The sequence below is a fragment of the Cheilinus undulatus genome, linkage group 19 (genome assembly GCF_018320785.1).
Source record: "Cheilinus undulatus linkage group 19, ASM1832078v1, whole genome shotgun sequence".
Classification (NCBI taxonomy): domain Eukaryota; kingdom Metazoa; phylum Chordata; class Actinopteri; order Labriformes; family Labridae; genus Cheilinus; species Cheilinus undulatus.
Window position 1 is genome coordinate 7,132,765 of NC_054883.1, and position 26,009 is coordinate 7,158,773.

Below are 26,009 nucleotides of genomic sequence, written 5' to 3' on the forward strand. Positions count from 1 at the left end.
TGGCAGGTGCAAGTGCTACAGGCAGGTTTCACCTGTACAGCACTGTGCACTTGCAAATGTGAGATGTGACTCTTCACTCCTCTGAAATTTTTGTTTCACTTCTTTATCTTTATTTCTAATCATGGTGCTTATTTGTACTAACATAAATGTATATATATACGTGTGTTGTTTCCTGTGCACCATTCCTACTTTCCATCAATAAGATCTTCTTTCACTTTGAGAAGTTTTAGTATTTACAGTATGACCTTGGTGGGTTAGTGTGACATGAAAAAAATGTGTCAGTTCAATTAATTCTCGTCTTATTACTTGTTTATTTATTTATATATATTTCTTTAAATGCCATGGTGTAATAGTTACTATGGTCAGCATACATTGGGTACCCAAATGTACCTTTGAGTTTTGACCCTGGTGGTTATTAATGATGGTGGGACCTATGCTATTCATAAAGGGTTACATTAACCTATACATCGATGCCACATTCTTGACTACAAAGATCGTTGCTGGTTCTGACTGAGACGTTCTTGATTACTTTGACTTCCATTAGAAATATGATGACATGAACAGTGTACCATTGCTGAACGTTGTCCTTCTTGTGGAACTAACATGGCAGCTGACAAAATCTTTGAATGAATGTAAAACTTTAAGTTTCTTCTAGAGTTTTCCTTTGAATCACCTAACCTTGAAAATATGGGTTTTAAGCCAGGAAATGCATAGATCTGTGTATTGCTTCTTTGTTGGATAAATAACTTTGGAAGGCAGGATCAAACAAAATAGGCCATATTTTTTTGTAAGATTTGTTTTTGGGCCTTTTAGTGCCTTTATTTGGATAGACTCAGAAAACAGGGGCAAGAGTGGGGGAGAGACATGCGGCAAAGGACCTCAGGCCAGATTTGAACCCGGGCTGCCCGCGTACACGGTGCGCGCCTTAACCTCTTGACTTCCGGCGCACCCCGCAATATTTTTAAATGAAAATATATGCTTCATGGCAGACATCCTTGATGCCATTTTTGATGCAGCAGTTTAGGTGGTCTTTATTGGAACAAGTCCATTAGATTCTCTGAACCGAAAAAGGTAGGATTAGACAAAAATCATTTGTCTATCTCTATTAGTAGCTGAGATATGGTGAAATTGTCTTTTGCGGCAGCCATCTTGGACGCCATCTTGGTTAAAGTCTAATATGCAACTGCCATGGACAAAATTACCTTCACTTGCCATTTTAGTTTCCAAAAACCTTGACTTGTATAAAAATTGTGTGTGTGTGTGTGTGTGTGGGGGGGGGGGCGGTTCTTGAAAATTTTTTTCCCCCATTACAATAGGGCTCAGTGTGATGTGTCAGCCATCTTGGAAAATAGTCGCCATCTTGGATTTTTGCTTGGCCAGTGTCATTTTTGAAAATAGTAGACATTGAAGAGTACATGTACCAGATTTCATGTTTGTATCACCATTTGAACAATTATTTCACTTATCTGTTCCACTCGTGGGTGAGTCTGGATTTGGTGGATGTTGGGAAAACCTTACCTGCCTGCATCATGCCAACTGTGAAGTTTGGTGGAGGAGGGATAATGGTATGGTGCTGTTTTCAGGGTTTGGGCTTGGCTCCTTATCTCCAGTGAAGGCCAATCTTAACGCTTCAACATACCAAGACATTTAGGACAATGCTATGCTTCCAACTTTGTGGCAACGGTTTGGGGAAGGCCCTTTCCTATTCCAATATGACAGTGCCTCAGTGCACAAAGCAAAGACTATAAAAACATGGTTTGATGAGTTTGGTGTGGAAGAACTTGACTGGCCAGCACAGAGCCTTGACCTTAATACCATCGTGCACCTTTGGTGAACTGGAACAGAGATTGTGAGCCAGGCCTTCTAGTCCAACATCGGTGCCTGACCTCATAAATGTTCTACAGGATAAATGGGCCAAAATTCCCACAGAAACTCTCCAAAATATTGTGGAAAGCCTTCCAAGAAGAGTGGAGGCTGTCATAGCTGCAAAATGAGGGCCAACTCCATATTCAACTTCATATATCTGAACATATTTTCATCACAGTCCAATTGGTATAAGGAGCAGGCGGCCAAATACTTTTGTCCACATAGTGTATCTGAGGTACGAAAGTACTCAACAAAATATATAACAAAGAGGACTGGAGAATTATTTTTTTAAATAAAGTGGCCATTTTAGTGCAAATACTCCACATATTGTACTTTGTGGTGCATTTTAATAATGACAATTTGGAAAGGAGAGCCAAGGAGTTTTTTTGAACAATAAATGATCTATTAGTAACGGCATTGGCCTTCTGAGAGTAAATTCAATCAGTCAATCTTTATTTATAAAGTTACAATTCATAACAAATGTTAAGTGAAACCTAACTTAAAGATAGAAACCTTGCATGTAATCCCATGATTATATTGTAATGCTGTGTTTTATGTGCAGCTGACTTTTTCCCAGCAGATATTTTGGCTTCAGAGGAGAACCACAGCTGTTACAAACATAAATGATGATCAGCAGCCTAAAACCAAAGCACCTACATGGAACTGAAAAATTATTTTTACACCTGTGTTTTTCAAATTTAACATGTCCTACATTTCTGCGGCTCCTTTCTGCACAAAACATGAGCACAGTTTCTGCATCCCGACACTAACATAGCAGCATTGGCACCTGCCTGAGATTTTAATTAACATACCACAGCAGAAAATAACAGACACCCCTCACATTCTACCTCATATTTTCATCCAACTCGAGAATTAACATCATGACAAATGAACGCAGACTCCCCCGACCAAGGCTGCCTCTTTTTCATCTCTTTGAGAGCAGATGGAGACAGTTCCTCAAAATAGAAGACGGAGCAATTACTGGAATGAGTTCTGTGCTGCCGGAGCTCCGCAGCGTGGGGACGGGCGTGGATTCACTTCAGGGGGTCTGCCATGCTGCAAAACAGAGCCAGGATCACAGCTCTGAGTCTGTGGTGGATGTAACAACTACTGTGCCGTTATGATTGTTTAAAAAAATCACAGAGTTTAACACATACTGACACTGTTCTCTCATCTCTTACTGCCACTCATCAAAAAAACAACTGAGGCTAGAAGAATAAAATAGACATGCTGTGAGTAAGTTGGCTATGAACTTTAGTCTTTTCCTGCCAAGATTTTTCTACATTTGCATCTAGTACAGAACTCAGAACACACTTTACATTTATGAATGAGGATGAACACAGAAAGAGGGAGTCTCCTTAGACTTATTTTTACGTATATTTACAGTGGCTATGTTGGTTGTGCATGTTGTCAGAAATTTTCATACATGCTAATGCTGATAGTCTAGAGTCTATCAGAAGTAAAGATGGGCAGAGGTTTGCACATCTGCAGAAAACTGCCTAAAAATTGTCCCTGTGTGCAAGGGACAATGCAGAATGTCAGCATTGGATGCTCATGATCTTTAGGCTCTCAGGCAGCACTGAGGCTTGATTCTGTACTGAAAATCAATGCATGACCTCAGGGAGACTTCCAGAAATCACCGTCTGTTAACACAGTTCACCATGCCATCCACAAATGAGAGTTAAAGCTGTATCATCCAACGAAGAAGCCATGTGTGAACACAATCCAGAAACGCTGGACAGAAGCCAATTTAGGAGGGACTGAGGCAAAATGGAAAACTGTTCTGCAGTCAGATTAACCAAAATTTGAAATTATGTTTGGAAACTACACCATCTCCTATGATATGAGGTTACATTTGTTCCTATGGTGTGGGCAGCTTTCACATCTGGAAAGGCACTATCAGTGCTGACAAGTAAACTGACATATGCTCCCATCCAGACGTCTCTTTCAGGGAGGGCCTTAACTATTTCAGCAAGATGATGCTAAACCACATACCTCATCCATCACAACAGCATGGCTTCACAATAGAAGAGTCTGGGTACTGAACTGGTTTGCCTGAAGTCAATAGAAAACACTTGGTGTGGGGCGCAGAGATGGTTGAGTGGTTTAAAGCGCATGTACGTGGGCAGCCCGGGTTCAAATCCAGCCTATGGCCCTTTACCACATATCTCTCCCCACTCTCGTCCCTGTTTCCGAGTCTGTCCACTGTCCTCCTCTATCTAATAAAGGCATGAAAAGGCCCAAAAATAAATCTTCAACGAAACAAAAAAAGAAAACACTTGGCACATCATTAGATGAAAAATGTGGCAGAGAAGACCCAGGACTGTTGAGCAGCCAGAATCCTACATCAGACAAGAATGGGACAACATTCCTCTCCCAAAACTACAGCATCTGGTCTCCCTGGTCCCATTTAAAGACTGTTGTTAAAAGAAGAGGGGATGCTACATGATGGTGAACATGGCCCTGTCCCTATGTTTCTGAGATGTGTTGCCATCAAATTCAAAATAAGCTGAAATTTTTCATGAAATGATAAAATGTCTCAGTTTTAATGTCTGATGTGCTGTTTATGTTTTATTGTGAATAAAACATTGGTTTATGAAGTTTGTAAATCATTTCTTTTTTTGGAATACGTCAAAACGACTGGGGTTTTTCAGCAGTTTTTGGTCATTTTGGGGACACTCATTCAATCATCAAAAACATGTTATTCTGAGAAAGAATGCTTTATACTGAGCTTTATGTTTAACAGTTTTTGGTCTATTTGACTGAGTCTGTGAAAACCTGCAAATTTAGCATCTGGACTTGCATGGAAGTTTAAAGTTTAAAGTATTAAAAAAGCACCCATGAGCTCTTCATTCAGCCAACTGCTGACAGATGTCAATATGGGGCAAAAATCAGCACAAAACGACAAAAGCAAACCTGCTAAGTTGATCTTTGACCTCCTGACTTATTGATGAGAGCAGTCGAACAACACTCCCCACTCACCAAAGTGACCACCTTCTATTGAGGAAAACAAGCCCTGTGAAAAGACTGGCATTAACAAAAACACAAGCAATGCAACTAAACACTACTGGCTAGCATTCAAGCAACTTAAAAACACACTTCATGATAATTTTTCTTTCACTAAGAAAGTGTCAAAGAAGAGCTCTGTACATTTAGGATGAAAATAGCAATGACAAAGGTGAAGGTGTCAGCCTTGATTTTCAAAATAAAATTGGATTAAACTTCTGTTTAGGGTTAGTATGGGTTACGCTAAGGGTTCAGATACCAAAAGTTAAAGAAAAAAGTTAAAAACCTGACCTGCAAACCCCAATTATAAAGTTTAATAAAGCCAAGTAAACAGTCTGCTCACAGGAAAAAAGCTTGTCCTCTATTAAAACATTCTAACGTGGCAAACGTAGCTTACGTAGCTCTGTTAGCTATACGGAAGCTATGTAGATAATGGAGCTATATAGCAAATGTAGCTAAAGTAACTAAATGTAAACTTACAAAGCAGCTATGTAAACTATTTATCTATTTTGGCTTATGTAGTACTGTTAATTATGCAACTATGTTAGGTTTAGCTAAAGCTAATGAAGCTAAAGCGAGCCAACGTTCGTGTAACTACGTCTAAAACAGGCCTATACATAATTTAATCCCAGATAAGACCCACGACCTTTTTCTCTATTTTTTCTCTGAAATTTTTCTTTGTCTGCAATCTTTGCCATGTGGTTATTTTGTAAACATAACTGCTAAACTTTATTAATAAACTGAATTAAAAACAAAAATCTTAGACTGGAAATATATTGTAACGGCAAAATACAGCAGCCAGATTGTCTTGGAAATTTTAGGGGGAATTGAGGACTATTTAAAGAAATTTTAGGGTAAATTTGTTAAAGAACTTCTTTTCATTTCTTTTAACTTTGTTTGTATTTTGTGCCTTTGGGTAGAGTGTTCAGTTGCGTTCGTTTGGTCTTGTTTTAAGTGGTTTGTTGTTTTTGTTGTCAGACACATTTGCACCATGAGTGAAGTTATCCACTGAGTTCGCCTGAACAACATGATTGGAGATCAATTCTCTTGACAAAAATGCTTTCCTAACACAAGCCCAGGTCTCAGGAGGTCAAATCAATGCATCAGTGCATCCCTAGAAGCAGAACCCACAGGCTTTTTGTTGATTTAACTTACATCATGCTTACTTCTGTCTTGGCCGACAAAAGTACACCACCCCTGCAGCACTCTATAGCAACTTATGAAAACATGTCGTTTTTATTTTACATTTTGATGCCGATCCCTGCACAGTAAAGCCTCTATTTACATGTTTTGCCTGACTGGTCATTGGATTTGGCTCCTAATAGCCTTTAAACAGTACGGTTTCCAATTTTAATCTTTAAATCCCCTGGCAGTGCTATTCACAGCCGGTCATTTTAGAGAGACTGATTTCACCCAAAAAGGTTCAGGGCTAAATGTTGAGAGTACCTCCTCTAAACCATTTCATGTTTCATCTCTGCACATCCTGGGCAATATTTATCTTAAAAAGGCTGGAAAAATTCATCTTCCACTTCAATCAAAGATAACCTTGGAAGAAAAGAAAGCTTTTGTCAGGTTCATGTTCCAACAACAAGACTAAATGAGTCACTATTTATCTTGTGTAAAACTGCACTCTAAATGTCGCCATTCTGGAAAGTTATATGACTCAATCAGAGGATACGTGTTGTCGGTCAGAAATCAAGAACTTGTAAATCATGTTGTTTCTTACATGAAGTAAGTCATGTCGTCAACAAAAGGAACCGCGTTGCAACACTTAGCTCAATGTGGCCACTTTTGGTCACTTTAATTGCCATCTCATGTCATCTCTTGTCCTGGTGTGACTTCCAGGGAAGTTTTTTCTGTTGCATTTTAGCTCGTCTCAGCCAGGAAAGATTTTCACCATTAAATCACATTAAATTCGCTTTCCAGTCACACCCAGAAAAATCACTGTTGGGTCAAAAAGGATGAAGTGACATCACATTCAGCTTTAACATGTAAAACTATTCCCGCCTGTTCTCCTGCAGAGAAAACAATCCCATGTGCTGACCATGTGACTGTGGCCGGTGTTTATTTCAATGCCTGAGATGAATAACAGATATAGCAGCGTGAATCTGAACTTTCACCCACTGACTTATTTACTGAGTATTCATGTACGTTTCAGTCCTGCCGCTCAGACGCGCCCATGCCTGCTGCGCCGAGGGAGGAAACATCAAAACAGACAAGAGAGCGTGGAAAAGTGTCAGCGTTTCTGATGAATAATTTCACTAAACTACCGTTCTGTATGATCTCACAGCACGAGGATGGCTGCAGAGGTTAATGACGTTAAGCTGTTGGAGTGGCTTCGTGAATGGTTGGCAGCAGTTTTTGGCTCAGTTTGTCCCTGCAGAGATCCTATCACACGGGTTCATTTTGTTTGTGTTAGACTGGATCAAACATGCACAAACACTGAAAGCTGGCAGCTGAGGTACATTTTTTAAGCCATTGTTTCCCTTCAAAAAATGTCTATTCAGAGATAAATTTGCACCAAAAGAAAGTGAGGGATGCAAGGTGAGCATTTACGTCAAAGAGTGAGGAATAAAACAAGCACTGAGTGGGTTTTCACTCAAGTGAATGAGTCCAGATGAAAGAATCACATCACTAAAAAGCTTCAATCTGGCTTCTAATGAGGTGGTGGAAGATAATTTTGCTGTTAAATCAATATATCAACGAGTGCATACACAGTGAATTTCCACAATGACACCATCGTACAGGCTCGCCTTCTTTTTGCCTTGCAGCATTGATACTGATACTATAGTGATGTCATATACCATGCCCCATTTGCCAATTCACAGCCAGTTTAGGCCGTGTTGGAAAGCGAGCAAGTACAGAACAGTGGGAGCTCCATATACACGGCACTAGACTCCCCGCTGGCTCAGCCGATCCTGTTACCAATTCTTTGACACCCCCCCAAAACGCCTTCTGCAACATTAAATGTGAGATGAGGAGCATAAATACCACATATTAATGACACTATGAACTGGTCTAACACAGAAAATGAACACACAAAAATCTTAAAGCTCCTGTGAGGAGTTTTTAACCACTTATAAAACAGACAGAAATGAACACTGATGCTTCTTTGTCACCTAAAAACGTAAGCAAGGCCATCAGCGACAAGAGAGAATACTTCTATAATGTCTTATTTTATTCCTGTTGGCACTGTTGGCAGGGGGTAGGTGCCAGATACAAAGTTCAACATGATTTAAACAGCAAGGGAGGCATTTCACTGAAAAAAGGAATCAGGATAAGATATTTATTACTTTATAGCCTAGACATGCTGGATAACATCAGTTACATTATACTATAATGACTGTAATCGAGTTGTTTTTTGGGGTACTTGTACTTCTACTTTAGTAAGTTTTAACCAGAGTAGCAGTAATTTTACTTGTGTACAATACTCTTGAGCTTTTTCCCAAGGTTAAGGTCGACTCAAACTCCCAGAGTGTAACTTTAACTCCACTGAGTGTTGATCCCCCAGTGTTTGTTCAGCTATGTAGAGTTAAATGATCTAAGCTCTGCCCACTGTGATTTCAAATCTGGGGGATGTGAAGGTGCCAAGGCAGAGTTTCCCCTCATGCCCTTGGACAGTGTCGATATCTTATTTATAAGCCTTAAGATGTTGCTTGTTTTACAGTAATCTCTGCTGGGGTCCTCTTGGTCGTGTTTTAAGTGGACTGTTTTTGCTGTTAAACACATTTGCACCATAAGTGAAGTTATCCACTGAGTTTACCTGAACATGATTGGAGATCTATTCTCTTGTTGGAAAGGAAAGATCAAATTTTACTTACAATTCCTCAGAAAAGTCTCAGTACTCAGTACTTAAAGTTAACTTTATATAAATACTATTTACTTTCACTTGAGTTGATTTTACTTTTTTACTTTTACTAACCAGCTGTACTTTTACTCTAGTACAGTAGTCGTGAACTTTCTCTGCCTTTAGATAAGATCAGCAAAAAATATAAGACTACAGAGGGCTCCAACTTTGACACAAACCAAAGGTTCATCACAGGAACAAGCCAACAAGCCAAAATGAGCTGTTAGAGCCTTATGTGTGGGAACCTGTGCTTCCTTTTTTTAAAAAATAAATTTTCTGTCCATCTAACTACCTACCTGTCACTGCTCTTAAAAAAACAACCTCTTTACTTTGTTTGTGTTTTAGAAATTGTGACAAACACTGTTTAATTTTAAGATTTTTTTCTTCAGTTGGTAACTCGGGTTGTCATGATACTAGAATTTTTAACCTTAATAATTATACCAGAAAGAAACAACAAAAGTGATACCTGTCAAACTTTTTGGGAACTGGGGTTGAAATTGGTTTTCAATTAATGTTTTTAGTTCATCCAGGCCATAGTTATCCAAAGAGGGGCAAATGGACTTGGTTCAGGTTTTTGAAAATATGAAAATGGCTGGTCGCAAGCTTTAAAGGGGACATATTTACCCTTTTAATACAAGTTTATATCAGTCTCAGAGGTCCCCAAAACACGCCTGTGAAGTTTGTTGCTGAAAAATCACTCTGGTATAGTATTTTTGCATGTCTAAAACCCACTCTGTTCCAGCCCTTCTCAGACCGAGCCGTTTCTATGGCTTTAAATGTTAATGAAGCTGTCTGACTCCGCCCCTGACCACACCCCTCTCAGGAAATGGATGTGGCGCTCCTGATGTTACAGACACTTTAAACCAAAGTTAAGGACCTGTTTGGGATTCGAACTATCAATCCCCAACTTATCCAGCATCTCAGCTGGCAGCTAGGAGGAAGATCAGGAGAGGAGGGTGGAACTTTCTTCCAAGTGGGGAGGGCCAACCAAACCTGGGGGCGGGGCTAACTCCCCACATGAGATCATGAGGGTAAAATCTGAGAATGGCTTGTTTCAGCACATATATTCTAAAAGGTGGAGAAAGAGAGGGGGGGAAGGGAACGGATTTTTCTGGTATTTGAGGGGATTGTGGACAGGCACATATTTTTGTAAGAAAAGCCAAAGTAATTGTTGCATAATATGTCCCCTTTATGAAAAAAAAAAAAGGATTTGCTGCTTTTCTCTGGCAATATTGTGACTTGAATACCATTAAACTCTGGGTGGTTGGATGAGACTGTTTAGGGCAGTGATACTCAACATGTGGCTTTTAGCCACATGTGGATCTTTTGTAACCACTTGTGGCTCTTTGTGGTATTGCTTGAAAAAATAATTCCATCAGAAAACCTTAGAAAAAGGGAAATTTTGATCTTAGAAATTATCCTTTGCAAGTCACATCAATCAGTTTTTTTCCCAAATACAGTGGCTTTAAATGTCAAATGTAATTGTCAACCTGGCTAATAGCACTCATGCTGCCATATTTAAATGGCTTTAGCCTGGCTGCGCCTCGCTGCTCCCTCTGCAAGCTGCTTTTTGCAACCCTCCTCCACCCCAGCTCCTCCTTTTTTGCTATATCTGACTTAACCAATTCATTCTGTTGTCATTGATACCTGCTCCTCTCTGGGTTATTGCTGCTTCTCTCCCTGCATCAGGCTGTCCTTGTAGGTATAGGATCGGTGCTGTTCCTGCTTCATGCTTTCCCTGTAGGTGGGGAGTGGCCAGCTTTTGGCTTTTGCTGATATGCTGAAGAAAAAATACTGAAATTGACAGACAACTGACAGACAGAAGGAATAAATGTACCATCAGTGTCAGCGTTATTCTTAAAAATGTAGGTATTCAAACTAAACTGGAGCAATAAATGCAGACTGAGTCATTAAATACTAAAGTTTAATGTCATATGAAACCCCAGGGAAAAGTCCAAACAGAAATTTTATTTTTTACGACTTATTTTATCTATTTCTTTTCATGACATAAGCTAAAATCATCAGATCATTACTATTGATGCTCTGATATAGATTTGTTCAGAAACCAGCCCTACATAAATATGCCTTTAGGTGTAGAGGCAGTCCAGAATCATGCAGATGGGTAATCAATGGGTGGAAAAACATCAGGGTGGTGTATGTGTATGTGTGATATTTCAACAATGAACGATGCTCACAGTGGCCAAGAGGTCAGGATGTTGCTGCGGCATGCAGAGAAATGTATGTGCTTGAGAGATAACCTTCAACTTAAACCCTCTGCCTTATCTGGAGCTTTTAGTGAAGCCGACGCCCACTTCTTCAAAGCTGCTGAGACATTCACATGTCTTTCTCTACGCTCTCATAATCACAACAATTTTGGGTGTTTTTGTGAATGTCTCAAAGACCTCACATGGAGCAACTGGCTGGGTTTTTGATGCAGGAGAAACTGTGCGGCGTTTTTACGTCTTTGATGTTGAAATGAAACAAACACGGCGATATTTATGGGAGAGACGGCAAAAACAAGGCCACCGGCTTCTTTTGTGGGGTGTGCTGTCTGCTGATCCTCAGATGAAAAACAGCAGGGTTGTAAATAACACTGCAGATGTTGGATTGACAAGGATGTGAGCTTCATAATAATATTGAAGCAGATAAAATATGCTGCATTAATCTCTGTCTTGAGCTGCACTGTGCCTTCTGAGGGAGCAACAAAAGAGTTTAAGAGTCAGAACTGAAGGTTTGAGACGTTATGACTCATGTTGTATGACTGAATATTCCATTGTCTATTATCTGCCTTTAAAAATCAAACTACAGACAAAACAAAGAGCTGCCCTATCAATTTGTAGGTTTAAATAACACTTTTGTGTAAATATAAAACCTTTCATTGTTTACTTAACGTGTTTATCATGTGTTCAACTTGATATAAATCAAGTTATTTTTGATTAAATAGTCAAAAATTCAATCTTCGTAGCAGTTTAAATGTGCTTTTTGTTTTTTAAATAAAACTGATTATTTGTGATTGGTCCCTTTAACATCCACCTACATCTCGCAGATATTTCTGCACAATTTCACAGTTTTCTGACACTTTATGGGTGAGGAATTCATGGAATATTTATGAAATAGAAGAAATATCAAAATATAAATAGCTGAGATGAATAGTGTTTGTCTTTAACCATGGATGGGCAAATGGTTTTCAGTTAGAAAAATTAAACATCAGTTTTAATTATTTTCATGTATAAACAATCTATTAGGGCAACTCCAAAACACAAAAGAATACAGAGGAACTCTTCAAAAATCACATTTTTCAAAGTCAAAAAGTCATAATTACACATCAAATTAATCTTGATTTTTTTGTGCATCGGAGCTTAGAAATCTTGAGATTATAATGTTATAAATAGCTAAAGAAAATCATGCTAAATGAAGCTGTTCTCCTTCCATGAGTCCAACAGTTGAGACCCTGATCAACTGATAATTCTTACAGATCAATAAGGAAATACTAGTGATTTTAGCCCAGAATCAACACATTATCATTATCACCTGGACCTAGAAGAGACATTTCTGTAAATTGGGGTTATCCGACCACTGTTTTCAGTATGGTTTCTCATACATTTATGACTTTTAATGTTATAAATCTATAACTTTAGAAACTTGAAATTATAGTGTTTATAGTGTCAAAATGTACAGCTTTTTAAACTCTGAAATTCTGAGTTTGGTTTTTTGTATATGCGATCTTTCCCCCACCCCCAAGGGATACCTGGACCCCACGTTGGGAACGACTCAGCTCAACAATCTAACCAGTTTAGTTAAAGGAAACTGATGGTTACATGTGTTAAAACTAGGAGGAGGCAATGCTAAATCCTTTAGCCTGTTAATGGAAAATTCCAGTATGTGTTAGCATCAAGCTAACAAACTCAAAAGTGAAAACCAGTCCAGACGGATACGCCCGTTTTCGTGTTTCTCACTGGCCAATCCATCTTGTAAAGCTCCTGTCTGAACCGTTTGGGCCCAGTTAGAAAGTGACAGGACCAATCAGTGACGAGGGGCAGTACTTTCGAGTGCGGCACAGTCGTGATGTAAGCGAGCAGCAACAAGAGGCCGGTGCAATAATGGCAGAAAACATTAGCGTAGATGCTGCTAAAGCGCCAATTTTATCAGAACTTGACATTTCTTCATTGAAAGAAGAACAGAGAACAGCAGGGAGCTGTTTTCTTTTCAAAAACGACAAAAGTCGTGTACTGACACGTCTACAGTCGCCATGGTTGGCGTTATGCAGTTCTCTATGGAGTTTACTCCTCGGTTGCGGCTACGTCACATGTTTTCTTGCTCTGAATGGCCGGTAAAGATGTGACAGACAGAACGTTCATCCAATCACCCTCCAGGATTTTTTCCGAAGGCTCTGCCCTTTCCCAAATGCTATCTATGAGAGGTTTACCAGATGGATGTGTGAAACAAATCCATCTGGCGTTCAGGTTACAGAATCCTAACATTTTAAGAGAACTGCCAGTCACTTCCTAAGATTGATTTTCAGTGAAATGTACATCCCTAGCTTTAATACTAGTATCTATAATAATCAATAAATCTTCAGTTACGGTGTGCCACAAACTGTAAAATACCATTTTCACAATTTGATGTAACATCTTCTGTTTCCAAATTTAGCCCAATCAGAGCTCTGTACACCCAAAATTAATTTGAAATCAAGTAAAAGTAAAATATAGTCTGACGCAGAAAAGTTGCTTGATTTATCCACTATTCTGTCTGCAATAACGGAAAACCAGCCTAATGAAAACAAGAAAGAAAAATTCTATTTTTAAACAGTCAACCTGTTGGGAGAACAAGTTGACAATATTCATCCTCTGGGCACCATGAATATCAGCATAAAAATATTGCATTTTCCCCCAAATTTTGCTAAAGGTCACAAGATCTCAGCTGCATAGATTCTCTCTCTCCCATTCTCTATACCAGTGGTTCTCAACCTTGGGGTCGGGACCCCCTTTGGGGTCGCAAGACACTGAGAGGAGGTCTCCAGATAGATGCCCTAAAAAAACTTTTAAATTACAGTGTTGCCACTTTACACTGATTTTGCATGGAAGGATTATATCCGGCCCATGAGATCATAACATATTTGTATTATAACTGGCCCACCAGTATGAGGTCTGCAGATTTCCTCCAGTATAAAAATAAAAATCTGAAAAAGAGTATGAAAAAATAGATAAAAAGTCAAGAATGTGGGGAAAAAAATAATTTGTGTGTTATTTCATATTTTCAATTTTGCATCTCAAGATTACGACTCAAACTTATGATTTTGACTTTTCATTTCATACTTTGACCTTTTCAACTCAGAATTTGGACTTTAAATGTCACATTTTTATCTTTTAGATTCCCAATTTTAAATTCTAAGTCATATTTTGACCTTTTCCACTCCCAATTTTGAATATCAGTCATATTTTTAACTTTTTAAGTCATCAATTTGAATTCTAGTCCATATTTTGACATTTTCAGCTCCTAATTTTTGGCTTTTTAATTCCATATTTGACTTGTCAGACTTACAATTTAAAATTTTAATTTACATTTTGACTTTTAAACTCATGATTTTAAATTTGATCTCACATTTTGACCTTTCAAACATATGATTTCAACTTTCTCTTCATATATTTGCTCTTTAAAAAAATATTTTTCTATTTTTAAAATCTTGTGCTGATCTTTTGAACTAATAAATTGGATTTTTTTTAATCTCATATTTGAGCCTTTAAACTTATCATTTTTACTTTTTTGAATTTCCAAATCATTTATCATCAGTGCTGTTTTTTTCCATATTTTATTACTGCTGAAAATGAGGTTGACAGTTAAATGTTGACCCTGTTAGGCCCTCAGGTTAGACCAAAGTCCAGAATCCGGCCCCTCTGTGATTGAGTTTGACTCCCCTGTTTTAGTGCTGTTCAGACAGTGTGCAGGAGTTTGCCAGCATCCTGATATAGTACCCATAATTGTTAGTCTATGGCTTGTATTTCTGTGGAGGTTCTAAAACGTGGTGAGAAATAAAAACAAACCCTACATCCCCTGTAAGAGTCCATCCTAAAGTCCCAGGTTAAATGCCAACAACCTGAACAGAAGCCATGATCTGTAAGAAGCAGCAGCAGTGATGAAAACATGGATCCAGACAGAAATCACCATAACCAAGCTGCTCATGTCCCCAAACACCAGAATAGACTCTATGTGGGCTCTAAGCCGATAAACGGATGTGTCACTGTGTTATGGTGGGATGGTGCAATAAACCACGGGGCAATAATTCCTCGGCCTGGCTTGAGAATTGCATAACACGGAGATGTCCAGCTTGATCAGAGACAGAAAGGGCAGCTTGATTCATTTATGACTTCCACACACACACACAGACTAACCTGCTCTTTCCGTTTCTGCCAGCGACCACACGGGCTCTCCTCCAAGATCTCACTCTCATCCTCGCTCTCCTCCTCTTTCCCCTCCGATCCTGATTTCCTCTCGGGGACAGACATCGTCATTTTACCGCCGTATCTTTCCAGATTTCCAGCCTTGGCAATACAACCCCTTTTCCTCCTCTTTTCACTCACTCCTTCCTCCTGAAAGAGTCCGTCTGCTGAGGATCAGAGGGAGACGAGCGGTAGCGCAGAGACGGTCCGCCGCTTGTCTGCGCAGTGAAGACTCCCCCCTCCTCTCCCTCCCCTGATGACACCAGCCGCTCTCAGCCCCCTTGGCGCTCAAAACATCTTGCAGAAAAAGGTGGATATCGCTTCAAACTGGCACTCCTCAGTCAGACAGAGAAGCCAGTTCCCCCTTTTGATAAAAACTTACAGGTTTCTCATTGCAAGGTGGCAGGAAGAACTGAAGTGGGTGTGAAATATATCCCAGACTTCATGCGCCCGAGGCTACATGCAAAATAGCTCGCGAAATGCTTTCTAGCGTATCTGTGTCTTTAGGCTGAAGCCACGCGGGAGTAAAAGCTCGCTCTGTGGGGTGAAATATCCCTCCGTGAGTCCTCCACGACCATGCCCCGTCTCATGTATCTGCTTTATGAGGGAGAGATTATTCTTCGACCACCATCCGCACGCGTCATTGTCGGTGTTGGTGGATCTGAAGCCGTGGGCTCCTGCCAGGCACGGTGCGCAGAGGGATGGAGTACCGTAAAGGCAGCAATACGGGCGCACTAGAGATATAAAAAGGCGAGCCTGTCTCAAAGTAGAGCAGTTCAATTAATCAGAGGAATATAAAGAAAGCAGTAAATGTGCAAAACTAAAACGCTTATATCTTCTGTAATAATTAACTACGTCGATGAAATTGTACTTTTGTCTATCGTAGCTTAGCTCTTTTAGCCTACAGGGTTAGACAGTGACCTGAAAGGCTCCCAAGACCAGCAGAAAACCTCAAACTAATCCTGGCGCATTGTTTCCAGTCGTTGTCCTTCTATGAACGATTTCTATTTGTTTGAAGCCATTATCCTAGTCATGCTAGTTGTTGAGGGTTTTTGTTCTGTCTCTTTGTAGCTGTTCAAGCTAGTCTTAGTAGTTTGGCACCACTAACGTTTCTTTGAAGACGTTTTATGTAGTTTTGTGGGCTTTTTGCAAGTTTTGGGGGTTTCTTTGCGTCCCCTAATCCCTACTTTGTCGCTAAAGTTGTTAACTGTATATTTTTGTAGCCGTTCAAGCCAGCATTTGCTAATTGTGGCTGTTCTACTTGTCTTTTTGTAGTTGTTGATGCTTGTCTTTGTAAGCTATGGTGAGTCTGTGGTTATTTTGCAACTCCTTTGTGGCTTTTAGCAGGTGTTGAAAGTAAATTTAATCAAATAACTGAGTTGGTTTTTAGGGGGGGTACCTGTATTTTTTGAGTATATTTTGAAATCAGCACTTGAAAGTAAGTTTTAACAGAGTAAACCGTATTTTAACTTAAGTAAAATACTAATTTTTTCCATCTCTGTTGAATACAAACTAGAGAATGATTTCACATTGCATCTCAAAACAGCTGTTAGACACAAAAAAAAAACTCTTTGAAGAGTCAACTTAACTAAGCTCCGCCCACTGCTTTTTTCAAATCTTGGGGGATGTGTGGGCGGAGTTGCCCATCATGCCCTTGGGCAGAATTTTTAGATCAAGCGGTAACCTCTAGTCCTGAAAAATGAAGCAGATGCGGAAGTGCAAACAATTGCAATACGTCAAGTGAGGCTGGCTGCAGGAACACCGTAAGTCCCATCTGCACACCTGTTAAACAGCTGTTTTTTACACTAGAAATGAACTGGTTTACAGCCTGGTTAAAAAAAACAAACATGTCTCATTAGCTAGTGTCTTCATGTGCTCTCACTGTATGGGGGATGAATTTCTTTGTACCGAAAATGTTTCGTTTTTATTTATGAAAAACCTCACTTTGGACTGATTGGCGTGTCTCATTTGACTGACAGGCAGAAGCTACGTTTCTGTCAATCAGAATGCCAGCTAGCTAGCTGACAGGAAGTTGAACTTAGTGGGCGGGTCGTTAGGTTGATCCAAAGTTCTTTTGAACCGTGATTTCAATATGGAAGCTGCTGCAGACTGGCTTTAAGGGCTGTTTGAGTCCGCCTGTTGTAAGCAGACGACTGATGTCACACAGAGTTTGTCCAATTCTTTCCACAGTCTATGGTTCAGATGAGTTTTATGTGTGTTTAGTTGTGTTCTCTGCTCGGGTTCATTTCCTCATGTTTCTGGTGCATTGTTGTTTATGTTGTAAGACACATTTGCACTGTGAATGAAGTTATCCACTGAGTTAAAGTTCCTGCGTGTAAATTAAGGTGACACTAAAGGACACATAGGGACATTCTTCATCAGTATTCAATGCCTTGCAATGAAGTTGACTCTGCTTTATTTTTGCCGGTGCAGGCCCACCTAACCACAGATTTTCAAGTTAGTGAAGCGCTGTCTTTTTATTTTTAACCTGTTCAAAAGTGTATCTGATGTATCTGTGTTGCTCAAGATAGTTGTGTGGTGGTTCTTTTGTTGTCATTTGTGGTGGTGGTGGTGGGGGGGCTGCATCTCTTGTAGCCATATATCACTGTTCTGGGTTATTAAAGCTAGGAGGTTTTTTTTTTGGTCTTTTTTTTCTGTTTGTGCTTGTTTTGCTTATCTTTGGCTGTGTTCACACTGCATATGCCTTAGTGCTTAATTCTGATCTTTTTCTCAGATCTGATTTGTTTTTGTTTGGATGTTCACGCTGCGGTCGCCTAAATCTGATATGAAAAGATCAGATTCAGATTGTCTCGTTGTGATTGTCTGCCATCCACACTTTGTGTCTTCATAGTTTTATTTTGGTGTTATATTTAATTCAACCTAAATGTAGTTTATGCTTCTCTATCTTGGTTTTTTTAAAGGCCTTGTAAAGTGAAAATAGATCTGTATTTCAGTTTATTGTGTGACAGGTCACTGTTATGAACCCCTCAAATATCACAAGAATAAAACATCAGAAAGAGGATCCTCTCAAATTTAAAAAATGTTACAATCTGAATGGAGGACAGCCTTCACGCCATCAGCCTGCCCCTTGACCTTACATTGTCTATTATCAGAGTGCAGCTGCCTGACTCTCTGCCAGAGAAGGGACAAAATCCGTTTTCTGGATCAGATCTCTGTTCTGATACTTTAAATGATCCATAGACCACTGTGGCTGATAGATTTAAACAATGAACAAAAGAAGAGCATTTAACTGACTGTTAACTTTCAATAAAGGCAGTGACGTCAGCTAACAACAGACTGTACCGAGATCAACAGCTCTGTGAATTTATATTGTAGTGTTAGAGGGGCGGGGTCATTCCCCACTGTGGGCTTGTGACATCACCAGTCCACATATTTGCCCCGCCCAAATTAAACCCAGGCAGGAAGGAGGTGAAAAACTTTCTAACGGTCTAAATCCAGAATTCAGTCACATGTAGATCTCAGTGTTTTCACATGTTTACAGCAGCTATATTTCAACATATCTAGAGTGTTAAGAGAAAAAAAATTGAATTTCACTTTACAGGGTCTTTAATGTCTTTTTGTGCCTCTTTGTGGTTGCTTTCATCGATTAAATCTGTAGTATCTTCATGCTTATGTTTTGTATCTTTATGTCTTGTTTTGCATTATTTGTAGCTGTATTTTTTGTTGTTGTTTCCTTGTTGTTACCCTTTTTTTTACATTCGTTGTTGATTAGACCTTAAATGGGATAAGGGATTAGAGAGATTATGGATGGTTGGGATTTTTATTGGAATATTTACTGTAGATGTTTTTCTGCTAGTATTTTGTATCTTTTGGATGCTTTTTAAAATGTCTTTGTAGGTTTTTTCCCCTGTGACTCTTTTGTCTGTAATTTACATTGCAATTATTTGCATCTTAAAAATGTACTTGTATCCCATCTCTCTGAATTTTGTCTGGTTGTTGATTTTTGCAAGTCTTGTGGCAGTTTTTTTTTCTCTTTATGACCATGCCACTGTAAATTTGTTGTTCCTTTAATCCTGCCAGCCTGCAGGTCGCATGAGCAGTTGTTTTGCATCTTGTTAGTTTTTTGGCATCTTTTTGAGTTTTTTTTCTCAAAGCAGGATTATACCACTGTTTTTGAAAGTCTTTTGGATTTGTTTGAGTCTATAATATTTTTCTACAGAGGCTGGGTCTTTACATATTACAGCCATTCAATAATCCATATAACATGAATGCATCCATCTTCAAGGTCAGGCATCAGCGAAGGCCAATCAAATCACAGCCTTGCCTGTGCCTCCCCTGCCTGGTCACCCTTCTGGCCTTGGCCTTGAGCTGAGCAGTTTGTTTTTATGGCTTTAGACAGGCATAAGTGTTATTAAAACATTTCAGAAATACTTCACAGTTTCATGTTTTTATGTCCAGCACCTTTTTGGAGATGGAAAGCTGTCCTTTAGTCTCTGCATGTACAAGTCTTATGACAGAAATAATTTGTTTTTTGTTCTGCTTCTTTATTTCACGAATAATCGATCCAATGTGTTTACAGATTTATGACAGCATGAACCAAAACCAAACCAACAAAATCTGCATTCAATCCCCGAACAGTGCTGCATTTACAATCCAGGAAACAGGACTTAAACCAGAACAGGGAGCCAGAGGGGCCCGGATGTTTATATGCTTTTTTAGGGAGAAAATGAGCCTTTTGTATCTTATAGGGAGGAAGTGTAGGCCTTGGCGTTGTGATTTGAGGTTTACTGAGTGCCTTCATGGGGGAAAAATCTTGAAGAAACTGTAAGAGTTTATAATAAAACAAGCACTGAAAGTCTGGTGTGATTTATTTCCCTCAACACAGTCCAAATTGTTCAGAAAGTGCGACTGCCAAGCTACAACCAGGGCCGGATTTAGTCATTTAGGGGGCTGAAAAGACCAATATGAACCCCCTCCCCATCTTGTGTAAATCAATCAAATCTGGTGATTTTTTTTAAGCATTTCTCTTCAACAAACAAACCCACAGAGCTCCAGGACAAACCCAAATGTGAGCAATATCCCCCTATATTAGTAACAATAAAACTCAAAGCCTCCATATCTCAACAGTTTAACATGTCTTAAAGCATGGTGTAACTTATAGGAATAATAATTTGCCGTGTGCCATTTTATCAAACAGTGATCCCCTCTGTTATGGATTTGATTCTTTTATTGTTATATCAATCTACCTTGCTATCTCTAATTTCCATCCATCCACTTTCTTCTGCTTATCCAGGACTGGGTCATGGTAGCAGCAGGCTGAACGAGTCAACCTGGACATCTCTCCCCAGTGGCATATTCAAAATCTTCCTGGAGTATTCTGAGGTATTCCCAGGCCAGATGAGACACATAATCCCTCCAACGAGTCCTGGGTCTACTCCGGGGTCTCCTCCCAGTTGGGCGCACCTAGAAGACCTCCACAGGAATGCATCCAGGAGGCTTCTTAATCAGATGCCTGACACAGGAAGGAGCAGCGGCTCTACTCAGAGCCCCTCTCCCTGTCTTTAAGGCTGAGCCCAGACACCCTTCTTAGGAATCTCATTACGACCGCTTGAACTTGGGAACTCATTCTTTCGATCACTACCCAGAGTTAATGACCAAAGATGAGGGCTGGGAAAAATGACCAACCAGTAAATTGAGAGCTTTGCTGTTCAGTTTAGCTCTCTCGCCACCGTTTTCCGCCAGAGAACCATGGCCTCAGACTTTGAGGTTCTAACCCCTATCCTGGCACAGCTACAAACTGCTCCATTGCCCGCCGTAGGTCCCCGGCAGAAGAAGCCAACAGAACTACATCATCTGCCAAAAGCAGAGACGAAATTCTGAGGTCAAACATAAACCTTGCCTTCCCTGACAAAACAGACGAGCTAATAGAACAAATCCATCCTGCATTAATAATAATAATAATAACTAGAAAAGCACTCAGAGAGCACCGATTACTCCCTCCCCAGTGGGGTGGAGACATGGTGAGGCAAAGCACTGGCTTCGCTACATGTGGACTGTCATGGCGGAAGCCCCCATGGTCTCACCGGACGACTTAAAGTCATGGCAGAGGGTGAATATTCCTCTATTCCTCCCAGCAATGTGAGTATTCTCGCTACAATTCGCTGTCTTTCTCTCTGTTACGCTCTGACTCGTCTCCTCGACCAGGTGTGCGTCTTTCAAACTCTATAAACTCCAAAACTTTGAACAGAAACACACCCACAAATGCTGCTGGGATTGAAGTTACTCATGTCCGCCATCTCCTGGTGTAAAGTGGTAATAGTGCAGACCGCCACCATTATCCCTATCTCCCAATAGTAAAGAATCCTTTAAAAAATTCCTGGATCCAGACAGTGATCCAGATCAGTCCCAAAATCTAATCAGTTCTTCCTTATGCCATTTGTGACATTTCCTGAAAATTTCATCAAAATCCGTCAATGACTTTTTGAGTTGTGTTGCTAACAAACTAACAAACAAACTAACAAACCCACCTGATCACATAACCTCCTTGGTGGAGGTAATAATCAGATTCTGTGCAAACATGTTCTGTTTAAATAAATAAAGCTGTGTTTAATAAATAGCTGCAGATGTATTTAAGCCCAAACAAGTATGTGCGAGGACAGGGGAGAAAACAAAGTAAACTATCATTGCTACACACTGTTAGAAGAATTTAGAGGGAAAGTACATTTATGGCATTGGCCTTCAAACACCAAGGAATTATGGGGATGTGAGAAGCTATGTTAAACCTGTTTTATTTGTGTGTCCTATCCACCTGAGAAAAGGTAAACATGCTTTAATGACAGAGAAAATTGCCCTCAGGGCCTCAAAATCTGCAGAGTCCTGCCCTGTCTGTGACAATGGACCCATTATTTATAGCACAGTTGTGTTATTGTAAGATAATCCTGATTTGTTTATGTCATTATCTCGACAAATCAGCACCAGTTTCCCATGATGTTGAGCTCATTTCCTGAATTCTTGACAAAATAACTTAGAGTAATTTGTTGCCAAAAGGAAACCAGTTTGTCATCCTGATTATAATTGGATTTATGAGTCTATATCTTGATAACAGTCAGGTTAGTTCTGAATCTGCTTTAGTGTTTTTACAGAAGGTCCAATGAACTCAGTGAGTTAAAACTCTACTTATATCTCTTTGAGCCTACATTAGAGAGAATACGGTATTTAGTGCATTATTTCCAAGTATCAAGCAGTGGTGTGTATTACTTCATGGGAACTGCTCTTCAGTGTAAATCTTGTACGCCATCTAGTGGTTCTTGTGTTAAATTACCTCATAAGATCAAACCTGTGACTGAAGTCATGTTTGAATGGACTGCAGCATAAAAAAGCCCCAAATAGTATCATGCTTCTGCTTCATTGACATGAAGGAAAAACGTTTGTGTATATTTATTTGTATTGTAGAGGCTGTATGTCAGTATTCTGGCTGCTCTGACTGATGATTTATTTCCCACTGTGCTCATGAATTTACTGTCAGCTCCTCAGAAAGAAAATCATCAGATCTCAGCAGGTTAACAGTTCAGTTCAGTTGTAATCACACATCCATGAAGTAATCACAACGTGAATCTATTTTTAGCTCTCTGTCTTCACAGAGAGCCCGCCTGTGACTGAGCCCCTGTTCTGCCAAACTGTTAATGAGATTTCCTCTTGGCAAGACGAGCAGAGCAGACAATGGAGCCGTCTAGACAAGCCACACTCAGGACTTAAAATAGTGTCGAGAAATGAGGCCACTAATAACAAAGGAATAACTGTAACGATAAATACTTAACACCAAAAAGAGCCACTGATTAATTCAGTTAAAGATCTGAATATCACACCAGAGATGGCTCATGTTTACAGCTCTGTGGACTCTAATTTTTGAACATGTTTTTATTATTTTGGCAACTCTCTGTCTCCACTGCAAGAAAAAAAATCAATATTGTTGGACCATAGTGACACGAAGGAAGAAAGAATTTAAGAAAACAGTTTCAGTTCTGATTTTAATGTGCAGAGTGTTTCACATTTCAATGTCATTTTTACTGTTACATTTTATATTAAAGCCTTACAACAAATGTTTGAATAATGAGGTTAAATAAAGTAATTTTCCAAAGACAACAGAAGGACTAGGGCGACATCTTGTGGTATTTTGTTGCCATTACATCCATTGCTTGGATTTGGACCACCATAAATTCTCCCTTGTACCATTCTTAGTCAAACAATTTATTTTCTGTCAAATGTAAAGATTTTGTCCCAGAAAGACCCCACTCTCAACCCTTAGTGGGCTCTATAGTCACAGAATTTCCTAACCTGAGGGCAAAGCTTGTTATGTTATAGTATTTATATCCTTGACAGTTAGGCGCCTCATTATCAGTCCTATCACGTACGAACATCCCTCAGCTTCACCAGTTGGGTTAGATCAGGGGTTTTTTAAAGTGTCGGAGAGTGAGCCTCCCCCAAGAAGAAATTATTAATTCGGTGGACCCCACCCACATAAAGATGAAGACTGAAAATTTTTTTTTAAAAACAACCACAACTTCAAACATTTATGTCTAATCTTTAAATATTTTTAACATTGATATATTTTTGATATTTTGGTCTGCAAATGTCTTTAAATTTCTGCCTTTCCCTTTTATTTAGTGGGAACTATACATTTTCATTTGTACAATTAATGCAGGATTGCTAATAGCAGACCATCCTTGCTTTTGATTAGTGCAGGTGCACTGACCAGTGGCCGAAATTTGTTTCACTTCCTGTTAAAAATTCCCCTGGTTTTCGTCTCTAGACTTTTTGCTCAGTCTTAAGATGACCCCAAGGTTTACACAGCCTCATGCTGTCATTAGCTTGTACATCTTTGCAAAGTAAAAGACTTGAGCATCATTGGGACCAATGCAGGAAAATCCTAACTTGAATATTTGACTCTATAGCATAGCCCCTATAGTAACTATAAGTCTATCCATTTTGCTCCATGCACAGCAGAAGTTAGCAAAGCAAATCACCTGTTTTTCTGGTTTATGGTTCTGCGCCTCCCTTGAAGTTCTGTGGCGCCCCCCAGGGGAGGCCCACCTCACACTTTGAAAACCACTCGGTTAGATAATTTGTAAGTTTGACAAAATAAGACACCCTAAAAGGATTTTAAGATCTCAGGTAGATCTGGTTTTATGAGAGCTAACAAGTTAACCTGGCACGCCTGATGGATTTGTTTCACACATCTGTCTGGTAAACCTCTCTTAGACAGCGTTTGGGAAGGGGCAGAGCCTTTGAAAAAAACTTGGTGGGTGACTGGATGAACGTTCTGTCTGTCACATCTCTACCGGCCAATCGGAGCAACAAAACATGTGACGTAGCCGCTACCAAGGAGTAAACTCCATATAGAACTGCATAACGAGAACCATGGCGACTGTAGTCAGTACATGACTTTTTTGTTTTTGAAAAGAAAAAAACTCCCTGCTGTTCTTTGTTCTTCTTTTAATGAAGAAATGTCAAGTTCTGATAAAACTGGCACTTTAGCAGCATCCATGCTAATGTCTTCTGGCCTCTTGTTGTTGCTTGCTAACGTTACGACTCCGCCGTGCCTGAAAGTACTGCCCTTCGTCGCTGACTGGTCCCGTCACTTTCTAACTGTAAATATCCCTGAAATCTTTAGTTGAATATAAAACCTACTGTGTGATTGTTGTTGTAACATAAATGCTTGAGGGCACCATGGTTTGGCTGGAGGGGACAAGTTGATTTGGGGGAATGAGAGAGTTGTTACAATGCAGCATGCAGCTACTGTTATTTACTAATGTAGAACCCCAATTCCAATAAAGCTGGGGCGCTGTGTTTAATGTAGAATGCTATGATTTGCAAATCTCATAAAACCATATTTTACTCACAATAGAACATTAACAACATATCAGATGCTGAAACAAAGACATTTTACCATTTCATGAAAAATATCAGCTCATTTTGAATTTGATGGCAACACATCTCAAAAAAGTAGGGACAGGTCCATGTTCACCATTGTGTAGCAACCCCTCTTCTTTTAACAACAGTCTGTAAATGTCTGGGAAGTGAGGAGACCAGTTACTGGGGTTTTTAGGAGAGGAATGTTGTCCCATTCTTGTGTGGTGAAGGGTTCTGTGTGTTCAATAGTCCTGGGTCTTCTCTGCTGGATTTTTTTTTTCTGATACATCAAATACTTTCTGTTGGTGACAGGTCTGGACTTGCAGACAGACCACACTCCTCTGCTGTGAAGCCATGCTGTTATGTTGTGTGCAGTATGCGGTTTGGCATTGTCTTGCTGACATATGCGAGGCCTTCCTGAATGTGGCACTGTCTGGATGGAGGTACATGTTGCTCTTAAACCTTTATATACTTTTCAGCATTGATGTGGCCTTTTCAGATGTGTTGGCTGCCCACACCACAGCACCCATGGTTTCCAAAAGGAATTTCTAATTTTGTTTCATCTGATCCAGAACAGTTTTCCATTTTGCCTTTGTCCATGTTAAATGAGCTTTTGTCCAGAAATTAGGGTGGTGGTCACATTTGGCCTTGTTTTTTGCATGATGCAGCTTTAGCTTGCACTTGTGGATGGCACATTGATCTGTGTTGACAGTGAATGACTTCTGGAAGTGTTCCTGAGCCCATGCAGTGATATCCAGAACAGAATTAGGCCTGTTTTTAATGCAGTGCCACCTGGCTGCCTGAAGACCACAGGTATTCAATAATCACCCCTGGGCTTGTCACTGGTGCTCAGAGATTACTCCAGATTCTCTAAATCACTTATCATCAGCTGGGGACCACATCCGGCCCCCCAAAGCTTCCTGTCCGCCCCCCGAAAAATCATTAAATTCAGAAAAGAAGGAAAAGAAAATATGGTGGTTTTA

General features: G+C 39.8%; 1 protein-coding gene across 2 annotated transcripts in view; it reads right to left on the reverse strand.

Moving 5' to 3' along the window:
* Nucleotides 1-15,822, reverse strand: part of nrbp2b (nuclear receptor binding protein 2b) — a 79,258-nt gene extending 63,436 nt beyond the window's left edge. For both annotated transcript variants that reach the window (XM_041814124.1, XM_041814123.1), the window contains exon 1: nucleotides 15,109-15,822. In XM_041814124.1, coding sequence (XP_041670058.1) covers nucleotides 15,109-15,228 — 120 coding nt within the window. In that variant the 5' untranslated portion in view covers nucleotides 15,229-15,822. The remainder of the gene's footprint in view (nucleotides 1-15,108) is intronic.
* Between the last annotated feature and the right edge of the window lie 10,187 nt (nucleotides 15,823-26,009).